Genomic DNA, 15,294 nt, shown 5'->3' on the forward strand with positions numbered 1-15,294 from the left:
TCACCATTGGTATGATTCTCTCATTCTCTAATTCTGAGAAAAAGCTGAAGGCCATATCTGCCCAATCTCTGTGCAGCTCTTTAGATGTTGTTCTGGGTTGTTTTTTGTTCGTGCACTCTTCAGTTAATTTAGGTAGATGGCCAATTTTAGAAAGTTCACCACTATTCCATGTTTTTTCTGTCTGTAGATAATGACTGTCACTGCGGTTGTCTAAAATGTTGAAGCTGTAAAAAAAAAAAAAAAAAAAAAACTATCAGTTTCCTAACTAATAGATGTTTAATGGCTTTCTTTGTAATTTCTTCGTGAACGTCGCTATATCTGTCAGCATTCTTTTTTTGTGAGATAAATTACAATCAAATGATTTCCGTATGACTTCCTCACATTAAGTAGACCTGAGTAATAAAGTTGGATCTAAAGCATGTAGTAATTTCTTGTTCACACAGAGCTGTGCTGATTTGAATGTTTTTTGTTAATGAATAAAGCAATAATTTTAGGGCTGCCTTTTGTATTTTTGTTTCACTTGAGAAATTTAAATGTGTCAGAAAAGCAAAAACAGAAATCCAGCAATACCTTATCAAAGGGACTGCAAACAGAGTTCATCGTTTTGAAGAAAATTTGGAAGTTGATGACAAAACAAATTATTATGACAAATTATTACCTTCTGCCATCTAAACTCTGTTGATAAAGTGTTTTCTGTTACTATGAATGTGAACTGAAATGTTCAACCCCTTCAAACCAACCCAGTTCAGTTTCTTCCTGCACAGTTTGTTGACATTGCAAAGTGCTTGTGCAGGACGTAGCACAATAAATTTTACAGAAACATTCCTTCCTTTATATAAAAATGCCAAAGTGATCAGGAAACATGACAAGGAAGGAACAATATGTCAGATAAACCTCAGACTGGAGAGGGAGCCTTCAAGAAGACAGAACGGGCAAAGAAGGATGAAAGCTAAACCTGGTTTTCCTCTTTTTCTCTGTGGAAAAATAAATTCACCATGGTTTGACTGGTGTCCCTCTTCAAATAGACTATAGAGAGGTGAAAGTTTGAAGTCTATTTCCTTCTCTTTTCCTTTTTTTTCCCTCAAAATTCTTTGTTTTCCAGCTTTATTTCCATCCATAATTGCAGTTCAGAGAGGAAGAGAGAAACGTATATCAGACTTCTTATTTGCTGCAGATTCCTGCTGTCTCTGAGCTCCTCCATTAATTAGTTTTGGCTTGTTTATGGGAAGGCGGTCATGGCCTAGATAGCAATGCCAAAGTCACTTTTAATTAATGACCATAAAACTTTAATGGAACCATAATTACGCAGTGGCAGCTTAGCCTATTAATATTGATCCGAACATTAATTATTCTGACTTCTTTCAGGACTTATCTGCGCTTCCACCCTTTATTTATTTTGTTCTTGACATTTTATTTCCAGCCAGTTGTTGTAGATGTTGAATATTCTCATGGATTTAATAAGAGTGGGCTCCTTGAGAACACCGGTCAGAGGTCCATTTATTCAGAGCGCTACTGTTACGTGTTTTCTTTAAGCAGCAGTCTGTTTTACTTTATAGAGATTTGATCCAGATATTTCCATATATGTTTGTTTTCATATGAAACGTCTACCTCTTTTTATCAAGCCAGATTTTACCTTGGATTTTCCATGTATTGAATTCTGGATTCTCAGCGTTAAATAGCTAATCTTTCCCTTATGGAAGAATCCAAGGTTGATTGGTGTTTAGTTTCCCCATAAAAGCCCCAGATTGTCTGAATTTCACGGAATAACAAGCATATGCAAACACCTCTCTGGAAACGGGGAGCAACTGAATATGTGACGTTCAGAGTCTCTGCAGATGTTCAGGATTTTAAACATACCTGCTCTTATTGTAAGCGATTTAGCAGGAAGTCGATTGGTATTCTTCGTCTCTCTTTTTCTTGTGTTGTATCAGAGAACATTTTTAGCTTCTAAAACCCAACCTATGGAGAACAAGCATAATATTTGACAGTTTCTTCAAGCGTTTTGGATTACTGCGAAGTCTGGAGGTCTCAGATGGTGAGGCAGTGACATGAGGGAGGGAGCAGAGCATCTGGCAAACATATGAGATTGAAGGGAATCCCATGAAACTTGGTGACCCACTTCTTCCTGTTTCTTTTGCCTTTAATCTCCTGTTTGGGCATCAAAGGACTTCAGACACATGGCTGCCATCTTGTAATAGCTCTCACGTGAGATCTAAAAAAGGAAAACTAAGGGATACGTCAACAGGCAGCTCTTCATCTGTGCTCTCTGTAATTTGCTCTCTAATCTAATCTACTATACACAATATATGATGTTTTTTTACCTTATGCTTTCATATTGCAATCTCTTGTTCTTCTTTGTGATTTGTCTTTAAACTCTTTCATCCTGCATCTTTATGTTCCTCTTTCATCTAACCATCTGCCCTCTGCACTGTTGTTTAAATTTACTCTGATGACAAAGATAAGTCTGTATATTAATGACCATCCTGCTCTACTAAGTCCTTTGGTTGATCTTCTTTTCACTCTAATCTGTTGACATTAGAATAAATTATTCATCATGTTTTTCTGGTGGATAATTAACCCTGCATAAGATTATTTATGTATTCATATTTTAATGAATGTTTCTTAAAACCCATCTTTGGTCTTTTTCTTTTTACTGCATTATCTGTGACTTTATGTATTATACTTTATGATTAACCAGTGTTTATGCTTTTCCGACGTTAGTCCTTCTCTAACATGGAGAGATGTTCAGCACATCATCGTGAAAACCTCCAGAGCTGGACATCTTAGTGCTTCTGACTGGAAGACCAATGCCGCTGGCTACAACGGTAAACATCCTTTCAAACACAGACACAAGCAAAATAAAATCACAAACTCAAAGGTGCTGCTCAGACTGCAAAATTGTTCAAAAATATCTCAAGAGTTTTCTCTCCAAAAAACTTCAAGAAGGCTGATTGTGTTCAAATAAAGCGAGTTCAAGAGCATTCTTACCAATCCAAAATGAGATCAATGAACAAGATTACTTTAGGAGCAAAGTGTCCTAAAGAAAGCCAAAGACAGATAACTCCTAAATTGCCAATGTTGGTGTTAATGAGTCGACCATCGAGAGAACGGTGAATGAATGTGTGGGCATGGCTGAGCTGCGAAATGAAGACTTCGATCCATCAGGCAGAAATCTGCTGTCTGCAGTTTGATAAAGGTCACATTGTCTGGCTAGTAGACGGCTGGGAAAATGTGTTGATGGATAAACAATAAAATGGAACATTCTAGTTGTAATGATGGTTTGATTAAATGTATTTACTTGTATAACTTTATATATATAATAAATGTCGCCTTAAGGCACTTTATAGGAAAATACAAAACCAAAATTCAACCATAAAAATATTTATTCCAGTTTGATGCTGGTTATAATTTGGTTACGAAGGCTAATTGGGAAAAAGTCAGCCTAATTAAAGGGGTGTATTATGTAAATGTAACTTTTTTTACCTTTACATTGTGTTAAATGTTTTTCCCTCTTTATAAACACATCTGGATAGTTGACATGATCCTTTTGAGAAGTCCCTTAATCTCCTGTGGCCGCCATTCTGAGGTGCCTCAACATTTTTCTCTTAAAGAGACAGAGGCCCAATTTCATGACGTTGAATTGCAATGTCAAACTTCTCTTAAGTCATATTTGATATATACAGTATTTTTATAACAATTGAAGGTATCATAGTTACTTGATTGTGCTATAAAAAGGTATTATATACCTGGAAAACATGTCATATTGCCAATTTAAAGCAGATGATTACATTGAGTTTGACTTTCTATCATACTTTCTCCTGCGGAAGTATGTGGTGACAGTGGACAGTTTAATAGCGCTGAGAAAGAGGTTTGCTGTAAAGAACCTAAGCACTGTCCCATATGTGTGATAGGGTTTGGGGTGGGGTTACGATTTGCACCAGTTTTGATTGTGTAAGGTAACCGCACCGCAGTTCTAGATGACTTTTAATCCATGATGCTATAAAATAAGTCTTGCACTAAAGACAAAACCTGAAAGAAGACTGAGATCAGCAGAAAAATAAACGTGAGTTAGATTTAAAGATGCACTTAAAGGATGTGATATAATGTTCGTAAGTACAAGCTATGAAACTTTTGAACATCCCAGTAAGGAAGATGTTTTCATCTTTCCCAGAACTGATTCACTGCACAAAGATAAGATTAGCAGCAGTTTGCAACACCACATAAATGCAAAGATTTACAATCTTTCACTAGACAATCATTTATTGATTGATCACTTTTTATCATAGATTGTAATTTTCTTTAATCACCTCATCAGTTTGGATACATACCTTCTTTTTCCACATATTTTCTTTAGTGAGATAAAAGGCCTTGAGCAATTTCTCCAAAGGTTCAGTTCTTGCTTGCTAAGTGGTGTGCCGCCAGCTGCCATCTGTCAGGGTCCATGTGGTGGGTGCTGTTTTGTAACTTTCAGTGCATGATTAACGCGTACCTGAATGTGTGTGTGCGTGAGAGAGGGAGAGTATGAAAGTGTGTATGTTGGAGAGAAACCAGGAGAGTGGGAACTAAGGGTCAGCCAGGCAGCAGACTCGCTGCCTGGAGACTTTCCAAGTGACAGAAGGGGGGGTAGATGTATGAAAGAATTTCACACTGCATTATATGTAGCAATCAGTTGGCCAGTAGTTAGATTTTTATTATTATTTTTTTATTTTAGTAATATTCTAATATTTATTTCAGAAAATCTGCAGGGAATCAGTTTAAACACAAGCTTTCTATGTAAATTTGTGTTGCGTAATATACTTGAATAAAAAATTGCTCCACAACATATGGAATCAGTCATCATCACTTTATTAATATGCAGCGTTTGGTAGGCGACATGCATTAATGCATTAATGCCCTGCATGCAAATAGCATATTTGACCAGATACATGGATTTTACTGAAATCAATTCAGGAAAATACAAATGCTCAAAGAAAATGAAATGTGGGGGTAAAGAGAAAAGAGAGGAGAATAATTTCATCCTTGCCGTCACATGTTTTCCTTATTTTGTATGTTTGTCTGCAGACAGACTAAAACCACTAAAACATTCCTTGTTTCTGCAGTGAGCCACCTGTACGGCTTTGGCCTTATGGACGCTGAGGCGATGGTGAAGGAGGCGGAGCAATGGAAGCAGGTTCCCGCCCAACACATCTGTGTGGAGACTGCCGACAGACAAATCAGGTGCAGCATAATCACAATCAGATGTGCACAGGCTATTAAATAAGCCAATAAACAATGAGGAGAAAAGAGCACTAGTGAAGACTAACATTTTGACCGGCAGGTCTTCATAGTTTGTAAGCTGTTTACAATTTTCACTAGAAATCACTGGATTATTTTCATTTTTTTATGAAGATGTTATGAACATGCACAATGTGGTTTCCTGTCAAAAAAATATTCAATTCAAATTCAATTGAAACATACTTCAGTGATCCCAAAGGGAAATTAAATAAATATGTCGTGATTGAGAAAGTATTTGCCCACTGATTTATTTACTTTTTTGTCACACTTAAATGTTTCAAATCAATTTTCAAAAACACTGAAAATCAAAGTTAACCTGAGTAAATAAAATGCATTTTTTTCCTAATAATTCCATTGATTAAGTGAAAAAGTTCACCAAAGCCAACCTTACCTGTTGTAATTCATAATCTTACGATCATGAATGGTCTTACGACGTTGTTGGATAAAACAACTCAACGGACAATCAAAATTATTCAAGATCAGATGAAATCAGTGACACTTTGACTGGTCAGAATGACTAGAAGAGTCATGTGTAAATAAAGTTCATTTTGTTTGGATCAGTGTTCATAAGGCAACAGACCTAGTAGAAATGATTTGGAGGAAATAGTGTGTGGACAGACCAGAAAAAAGTGACATATTTTTGGAAGATGCGTCCCATTACACTTGGAATAGCAAACTTTACAGGATTCAAGAGGCTGAACATCACACCAATAAACATGGTGGTGGTACTATTGTAATATGGGCTGCTTTGACATCCTGCTGTAAAGACTGGAACCACGTTTCCTGCTCTCTAGCCATCAGTTTGTGGTGTTAAGTTCAAGCACATCTGGATTATTCATCAACACAGTGTCTTAAAACACAGCAGCAAGACCACATGTGAAAAGGTAAAAAAAAAAAAAAAGTAAAGATTTTGGAGCGGCTTAGTCATCGTATGAATTTAAATCTCACTGCAGGATGACCTTATATGGGTTGTTCATTTTTAGGAATTCCCCATTGTTGCTGAACTAAAACAATTTTTTCCAAAACAGCCGGGCAAAGTTCCTCCACAGTGATGTAAAAGACTCATTACCACTTATCACAAACACTTGATGACAGTTGCTGATGCCTGGAGGGCATCTGCTTGTTACTGGATTTAGAGGGCAGTTGCCTTTTTACCCAGCATGATGTTGGTTTTAATAGCTTTTCTTCATCAATAAATTAAATCATAATTTTACAACAATGTTTTGTATTTACTCATTAAATTTGGACTTAAAAGGCCAGATGGGCTGCAGGGTCAGTCTACTTTTATTGCATTGGGTCATAGCGTACGAAATGTTCCACCTTTGTGTTTTGCAACTTTTATCCATCGGTGGGTCAATTATTCGGGATGCACAATATATTGGCATTGCTATTGTTATTGACTGATTATTTTCATAATAATAATAATGACTAACATTTATTTAGTGCGTGTGTTTTAGGAGGGAAGGGGTTTGGCCTTGTGACAGTGATATCAGCAGTACGGTAGATTTTTCTTGATGTTGAAAGGGTAGGGGAAATGTAAGTAATGTCGGTAAATATTGGTTGTCAGCATCAGTATCTGCCCAGATTCTAATATCTGTGCATCCCTATCAAGTATGGTTGCTGTGTAAATGGGAGCTGGTTTGTGCCTCGCTCAGGAACCTCCCCCTCTTTCTGTCTGCTCCATTCTCTCTCTCAGCTGTAACGTCTTTTCTCATTTTTTCTGTCTCCAGTGTTTTGCACCGGCATGTGTTTTAGAGTACGGTTGTGCAAGCTGTACCTTGATAGGGGCCAAGCATTAGTTCTGGCAGGGTGGTTCTCACATAAGACCTTTACTATGCACACACACTCTTACTCAGAGAGAGCCAGGACTTCACAGCTTGTTATTCTTGATGCAGCTGGAAGCCTGAGCGCTGTGCTGTATTAGGCTGGCTGAACTCGGGGCCCTGGACCGGTTTGCTTTCAGCTGAAGCCTCTGCGACCAGAACTTGCAGGGTTAGCTGTGCCGTTCTGTCTGCCCTGCCTCAATGCATAAGTCACTTCATATAGGCCCGATGTAAAGTCTGACTTGTGTCAAATCCAGTGATCTTCAAGCCTTTTGCAGTCTTGTAATATATGTGGGCTAAAGCGTGAAATGAATAAAGCAACCCTGTCATTTAAGCCTTCTTCTTCCTTCTGTTTTGTGTCGTGACTTTTGGTGGTTCTTTAGTTGTTGGAGAAAACCGGATCTTTATCCAGCAAGAGGTACGCAATTAGAAAATAATAAACTCATTTATCTGTGACGTAGAACTAAAACAAAGAAAAAACCTCTTATGATTCTGTCTCAATTAAAAACTGAAACATTTTGTATGAATCCAAAAGTTTGGAAATCTATTAATTCATGTCTAATATCAACTATATTTTGCACATCAGCACTTTTATTTTGAAAGTGGAGTGCCTGTGCGACTTGTAGTCATGGTTCCAGCAGAAATGTTGACAGTCAGGGAAAACATCAGCTTTATGACGTTTTCCTTCACACCATCTGACCGGACCTTCCTCTCTTCTTTAGTGTTGCTGACCCTCTGCACTCTGGTTGGAGTATGCACCAGAAAAACAACACAAAACTACGTCCTTTTTGTGCAATCAAGCTGGTCGTAATCAGCTGTGCATCTGCTGTGCTCTGTCCCGTGTGTAAGACTCAGTTATCTGAGCTGTGTCATGGAGAGGCCAGAGCTGTTATATCGGCTCCAGACTCCCCAGACAGGCGTCCAACGAGACTGCTGCTCATTCAGAGTAGTCTGTTCCAGATAATGTTTGCTGTTTTTCTGTGTTTTTGTGTTTAAATTGTCATTGACTCCTTCAGTATGACAGGTCAGCCTTGTAGTGGCTAGAGCTAAAGTGGAAAAAAAGTCTGCCAGTTTTCTATGTTTTGCTTAAATTTTAATTTTAAATTGATAAATCACTTATTTAAAACTGATTTAATAACTTTTGCTTCTTTAAGCATCCACTATAGGTTTAAACTGAATTTTTCAATTAACAAGCAAATTAATATTGGTATTGATAACTTATATCAGTGAATTTTTAATATGTTTAATATCAGTTACTCTTTGAACTTGGTGGCATGTCGTGCCTCTTCTTCCAAGTAATCAGAAACCAACTGCATGTTACCTCAGAGGGTTTATTGGTTCGAAGATAAATCTTAATGCTGGATCGGTTTGTCTGTAAACATGTCACCACTGTGATTGTTAGACAAGACGAGAAAGAATTTGATCTCTAAGACGAGATGAGACGACACACGTCAGTGACAACACAAATCATGGTAATTTGTTTCACTCTGACGAACCTCCTGATATTTTATCGATCTGGTGCTTTGAATTCTTACACAGTTGTGGCATAAAAATACTCTAAGCTGGCGGGATGGTATACGTTGGTTTTTTTACTGGCTCTCTCCGTGGTTTAGGTGTTGTGTCGCTGTGGTGTTCATACTGCAAATGTTATTCAAGGGGCCATTAAATGCTTGTGTTGGCTGTTCTGAGGTGGTTGTGCTGCTCAGCAGTGCTTCGCAGACACAGCAAATATTCCTCTTTATCTTATCACATACAGCTTTTTAGCAGGATGGACATTTAGAAATGGGAAACTTTTGGGCACTGTTCAGTTTAAATGAAGTGTTATTGATTGTTTTTAGGTGGACTAAAGATTGTCGATGGTTGCAATCTCAGGTCCTCTGGTAGATCTCGGTTGAATAATGGAAACTTTTCATTGAAATTTATGGTTACTAAGAAAATTTCATGCTGAAAAAAGGGTAATATTTTAAATCAAATGACTAGCAATAGACTCATGAATTTGATTGGAAAATTTTACTGGCCGTACGAGAGCCAGTAAGAATGAAATGAAGAGGAGACTTTTGATGTGGAGGAAGCGACCATGTTGGATGCTGATGAATCCCAAGAAGAAGTTAATTTATAGAAAATAAAGAAACTAAGCTTGAGAAGTGTGAAGGGAGATGCTTTTTGATTTAAATTATTATATTGAGGGATTAGGGTAGATTTTTGTAATTCTTTAAAACCAATTAGTGAAAACGGATTTACTTAAGGAAGTCTTGGATTTGCAGAAATCCATCCAACTAAACAAGCATTTGACATAGAACCCAAAAGGTTCCTCATTGTTTGTGTTCACTGATGCAGTTTTCCCTTCAGCCATTGAATTTAAAGCATCATTTATACTCATGTGGATGTGTTGCTAATGTTAACCTACTAATTCCCTCCTTCCTGTCCAGCAGAACCATCCGTCCAGAGCACTTGGTGCGCTCTGTGTACAAGGCGACTGGATGTTCGGACAACCCCAACCTCAAAGTGATCTACCTGGAGCATGTGGTTGTACGCATAACAATCACGCACCCTCGTCGTGGGGATCTGTCCATCAACCTGACCTCTCCGTCGGGGACCAAGTCGCAGCTGCTTGCCAACAGGTAAAAAACAGAAAAATCTGTGTTCACTTTTAAAGATGCTGTTGCACCTGGTTGTGTTGTTTAGGCCAGCTGTCATTATTGATGACAGAGTTTATAACATCTTCTAGATGAATTGGACATTTAGGCATCTTGTGAAATAGAAAAGAAACTCTTATTTCAGCTGAAACTTTTCAAAAATGCAAACGCTTCTGAGGACTCGATTCTTTAATGTGGATATTTGACAATGAAACAGATCCAGGTTTTGTAGGCCGTCGTCCGCACATTCAGCTTTTCTGCTCTGCTTCCCCCTTTTTTCTAATTTCCCCTCCACGTCACGGAGCTACTTGTTTTTAAACATCATTGCAGCTAATTTGCCAGCATTTTGAGGGTCGTTTTCCATTTGGAAGACACGTTTATGCACACACTTTAACTTCCTGGCTTGCATCTAGAGATGCTGCTTCAGTATTTCCACATAAACTTCTTTGCTCATGATATTTTGTGAAGTGCACCAGTCCCTCCCACACCCAAACAACATGATGCTGCCACCCTCATAATTCACATTCTGGATGGGGTTGTCAGGCTTGCAGCCTCACTTCTTTTTCTTATGGCAAAATATTAAAATTTAATCAGAAAATGAGGACGACATGAAAAGCCAGACTACAGTTTGCAAATTTCAGCAGATGTTGGTAAGGAATTTGTTTCACTGTCGAGCCATCTTCCATTTTCATCCAGCGTCTTTTGCTTTTGTTTTAGGGTTGATCCACACATTTCATCCCAAAACACATTCCTATCTGGGACACTGAACCTGTCTGCTTTCTGCGTGGTTTAATGGCCAGACATTTCCATGCTGTTTGTACTTGAATATGATAATTTTCACCGATGAATGTGGAACATTCAGGCATTTGAAAATTGAAGCCAAGGATGAATCACATCTTTTGAGGTCACTTTCTGGTGTCTTAACTGGTTTATTTAGATTTTTTTTCATAATGTCACAGGAGGAGGTGGTGCGTTTTAGGTCTGCTTTTAAAAATATATCAATGGGTCTGCCTCCAGTTAACTCAAATGTTGCCAATGAACCTATAAGATGCTCACAAACGCTAGCACTTTTTAATTGGCAGAATAACCTTAGTCTATGTAAACCTTTGATTTTCAAAAAAAAGTAAAATTAAATATCTAGAGAAATTAAAAAAAAATATTTATTCTTCTGGCATTTATGAAAATATCAATTATTTGTCCAAACACAGCAGGCCTACAATAGAAAACTTAAGCCTAATTTAAGGTTAAAGCGTGCAGGGAAGATATAACAATTTTATATCAGCTGTAAGGTTTAATTTTTTTCTTCCTTTGTAAGTCATTATGTTTTTCACCAGATCCACTTATCTGTCCGCGTCTCCGCCCTCCAGGCTGTGGCCGCGCGCCCAGTCAGAGGAGGCTGTTCTTTTACAGCTGCAGATGTTGCTAATTAAGAATGGACAGCTAGGCCAACAGTTTGTACGCATGGAGAGAAGTTTACACAGATTACTTTCAATTTGAAGACACTGGGTCATCTCTACGTTTTCTGCTTGTACTTCACATTTTAATTGCTGCATTCTGGATTACCTGTGACCTTTCATTGGATTCCAAACATTAATTTGGATTTATGAGGCATTCAGGACTATGCTGTTCCTGTAGAGAGCGCATTGTTTTGTTGTTGGGCTTTACAGCTGCAGCTTGTGTTCAGCTTTCATTGGTTTTACCTTTAATTATTGTAAACACCTTAGTTTTAGCTGAACGGTTACGCCTTCTGATTGCTACTAAATTCTTCCAGGCAGACTTCAGAATGCCATGAGCCACAGCCCTGTTTGTGTTTATTAGAGGCTAATTGTATTTTGCTGAGTGTGAATTGTCCTGATTGCTCTGCTATTTGCAGCACTTAAGTTCATTACTAATCAGACTTGGATCTGTGGGGTGTGTGTATCCTTGCGTGCGTGCGCGCGTGTGTGTGGTGTATATTTTTAATGCACAGGTTGTTTGATCACTCCATGGAGGGCTTTAAGAATTGGGAATTCATGACCACCCACTGCTGGGGAGAGAAGGCAGCAGGCGACTGGATCCTGGAGATCTACGACTCGCCCTCTCAGCTCCGCAGCCAGAAAGTGCCTGGTAAAAACTGCACTGCTATTAACTGGTATTAAAAATTTAGTTCAGGAATGTGAGCATCTGTAGCAAACATTTGACCTGGATGCAGGAAATTTTACACATTTTTTGGAACTTTAAATGAGAATTTTGTGAAAAATTTCCCGTCCCATTGTTTGTTTAAATCTGGAACAATTTGAAAGTATGAACATTTGACTTGCAGGACACAGAACTCAATAAGGGAAACGTGGTAATCCTGGTCAGTCGAATGTAATTCCTGCCTGGGGTCGATCTTCACCAGCAGTCTATGTTTCACAGGGAAGCTGAAGGAGTGGTCTCTGGTGTTGTATGGCACCTCTGTCCACCCGTACTCCACTCAGCAAAAGGATCGCTTCACAGACCCATTGCAGCCTGAGGAGGAGTTCACTGAGGAGTACAATGGTGAATCTTACGAAACACACAGCAGCATCACCATTAATTAAAAAAATCAGGTTTAATAGATTTTTTTAATATACTGGAACATGGGAGTTTGTGTGTCTTAATAGACTGAACTGGATTATTTCTGATGTAAAGTTAGCATTGGTCAGTCCAGATGTTGTGTTGGGGGGTTTCACTGAGGAGCTTCTTCTGTCCGTTTCCAGGTCCCTGTGATGCTGAATGCAATGAGAATGGCTGTGAAGGTCCTGGACCGCACCACTGCATCAACTGCCTCCACTACTTCCTCAAGTTCAAGAACAACACCAGGTCTGTCTGATTTAGAATGTTACAAAAATGTTCTTTCTTTCTTTGCTTTGAAAAATATTTTAAAATAAAGATGTATTGATGTTAATCTACTAGATCGACAAATTGTTTTCAAGAGAAGGAATAGTGGAAAGATTCAAAGACAACATGGATCCAAAGCTAATTTCACTTAGTTGTAAAGAGAGAAAAGAGACGTTTGGAAAGTATTGAATGATTAAGCACATTTATTAACATGACAACCAAAACAAACTAGAAATTTGTTCTCACTCTGAACAAATTGTCACAGATTTGCCCTCACTTATTAAACCAAGAATAATGTGATTAATGTTTGTGGGTCAGCCACAGATCTGGAGAGACTGTGATCTGAAACGCTCCAATGTGGGTTTAAATATAAATCTTGGCAGGACTTTGCCATCTTACTGTGGTATTTACATGTATGCCAAGTTCAAAAACTGTTTCTTCTTAGTTCATGTTTTAAATAATTTTCTTTATCCTCGATTTGACACTTCATACCTCGACTTTATCAGTTCTGCACAGAGATACACGTTCAAACATATTTTCAATTTCAAACCGTATTTTTATCTTTAAATCAGGTTTTTAAACTGGATGTTGGCTTCAATCCCAAATAAAGCATGACTTTTGTTTAAAAATATATGTTTTACTCCAGAATGAAAGCATCAAAGTGTTCTTTATTAAATCATCTTTAATTTAAGACATCTAAGCATGTTAGATTGTGATTGATCTAACAAGTTAGTGCAGATGGCAAAAAACAGACCTTTGAAGCAGAATGAGCAAACTTCAGACTCTGGTCATGCAATGATTTGTGGAACATGCCAATAATAAAAGCTTTTAGTTATACAAGAATTTTCAAGCTTTAAAAAGCAAATGTTTTACACTCAAACTTCCTGAATGCTATAAAATGGTGAGGAAAAATATCTGAACATTTGGTCGTGGAAAAATTTGGAATTTTGAAATAGAAAAAGTGTGAAAACTCAAACCTACAGATAACAAATTGTTAAACAATAAAGAATACAGTAATAAATAAATAAAAATATATATTTTGAAAGATTATTAACTAACTAAGAATCTACGTACAGATCATTCTGGCCTCTTGACCAAAGCAGATGTAAAATAGTCATTTCTTTACACATTTCAAAATCCAGTTTCCCTCTGTACTGTCATTCTTCCTTTATTTTTCAGAAATACCCCGTTAACTCATTTTCATCTTACAGACAAACTTTGTTGCAGTTTATAGAGATTATATGTGGTAGATTTATATAAAGAAGTCTTTAATTAGGTCCTGAGTAAATGATTTTTCCTAAATATAAATATAACAAGTTTGTAATTTAACATGAATAAAAGCAAAGCGTTAGAGACTTTTAGACTTTTAGAATGTGTATCTGCACCTAACAGAAGAGTTTAAAAAAATTATTTTATGTTTTATTTTATATGCTATATGCTATAGTTCATTTATATGTAGAACTGAAGCCAATAGTTGTGTAACTTTAAGGGATTTTAAATTGTTTTCCAAACATGTTGTAACTGGTTTCTGTCTTTCTACTGTTCTAGTTTCCTCAGGAAATGTTGATCCAGCTTTAAATTTTGCCCACAGCTTCACTGATAAGTTGTAATTTTATCTATGTTGTCTCATCATAAATAACTTGTGATATGTGTGAAATAAGGACTCCTATCTGTTTCCACAGTTTGACACTTTAATTGTCTTTACTGTCACAGGGTGGCTGTAGAGACGTTTATTCCTGCCGCGCTGTTAGTTTGTCGCTTCTTGCTCTAAATTATAAATCATAAACATGATTTGTGAGTGTGGGCTGTAAATATGCAGATGTGAGGATTTTCTTGTGTTACTCGAATCCCATCAGGATCAAAGTCTGTGGTAGCTGCCTTTGTGTTGGCGCAGATAAAAGGCAAAGCAATGCAGGTGAATGAGAACGTGAAAGCTTAGCTGAAGCTTAACATCAGCCCACTTTAGAGGTGTGCTGGCTTTTTCTGCCCCCACAGGGAGGAATTGACTTCTGGAGATTGGAGGGGAGTGATGGCAGGAAGAGGCAGGATGTTCAGATAATTACAATAACACACACCTTAGATGGTCTCTGTTTATTGAAAGGTGCTGGGCTCTTTGATTAGAAGTTTTAATTAAAAAAAAAAGAAAACTTCTGATAATTTCAAAGAAAAGCATGAGTTATCTCATGTTTCTCTTCTAGTTCACAAGCCCACTAAATATCTCTAATTGGATGTGTATGTTTACTTAAAATCATGCACTTCTATCGTCCTGTGGGACTTTTTTGGTTTCTATCGGAAAGAAAAACGTGATGTTATTTAAATCTTCAAGAGGTTTGCGTTCCATTAAAGTAATGTGATCTCTAAATCTTAGAATGTAAATCTGGTTGACTTTGATTAAAAATGATAAATTATAGTTGGATTAGGATAGCATGCGCTACAAGTCGTCTGTCGGCTTCAGCTTGACGAGAGAGCGGAGTCTTAACAGTTCGGCGCAATTGCAGCCAGCGTGTGCTTTCACACATAGATTCAGTGTCTGACATGTTCCATATGTGTTTTTTGGCAGAGGTTTCTGCAGAGTGTGACTAAGGCTTGAACTGTGTGTGTGTTCTGTGCTGCTGAGGACTTCAGAGGTCTCTCCACCTAAGGAGTCTCTGGGTGACGAGGCGTGCTGAAGTAATCCAGCAGATGTTCACCTGCACGCACACAAACTGGCCCATTATACG

The 15,294-nt window shown here is 37.7% G+C and overlaps 1 protein-coding gene across 3 annotated transcripts in view; it reads left to right on the plus strand.

Moving 5' to 3' along the window:
* pcsk5b (proprotein convertase subtilisin/kexin type 5b) overlaps positions 1–15,294 on the plus strand; it is a 91,966-nt gene that overhangs the window by 38,495 nt on the left and 38,177 nt on the right. For 2 of the 3 annotated variants that reach the window (XM_055049166.1, XM_055049167.1), the window contains exons 10-15: positions 2,722–2,825; positions 5,100–5,217; positions 9,530–9,718; positions 11,703–11,839; positions 12,131–12,253; positions 12,454–12,556. In XM_055049166.1, the coding sequence (XP_054905141.1) occupies positions 2,722–2,825; positions 5,100–5,217; positions 9,530–9,718; positions 11,703–11,839; positions 12,131–12,253; positions 12,454–12,556 (774 nt within the window). Of the gene's footprint in view, positions 1–2,721; positions 2,826–5,099; positions 5,218–9,526; positions 9,719–11,702; positions 11,840–12,130; positions 12,254–12,453; positions 12,557–15,294 lie in introns of all 3 variants that reach the window. The other variant, XM_055049165.1, reaches the window with a different exon arrangement.

The sequence above is a fragment of the Poeciliopsis prolifica genome, unplaced genomic scaffold, assembly GCF_027474105.1.
Source record: "Poeciliopsis prolifica strain line A6 unplaced genomic scaffold, Auburn_PproV2 SCAFFOLD028, whole genome shotgun sequence".
Taxonomy (NCBI): Eukaryota; Metazoa; Chordata; class Actinopteri; order Cyprinodontiformes; family Poeciliidae; genus Poeciliopsis; species Poeciliopsis prolifica.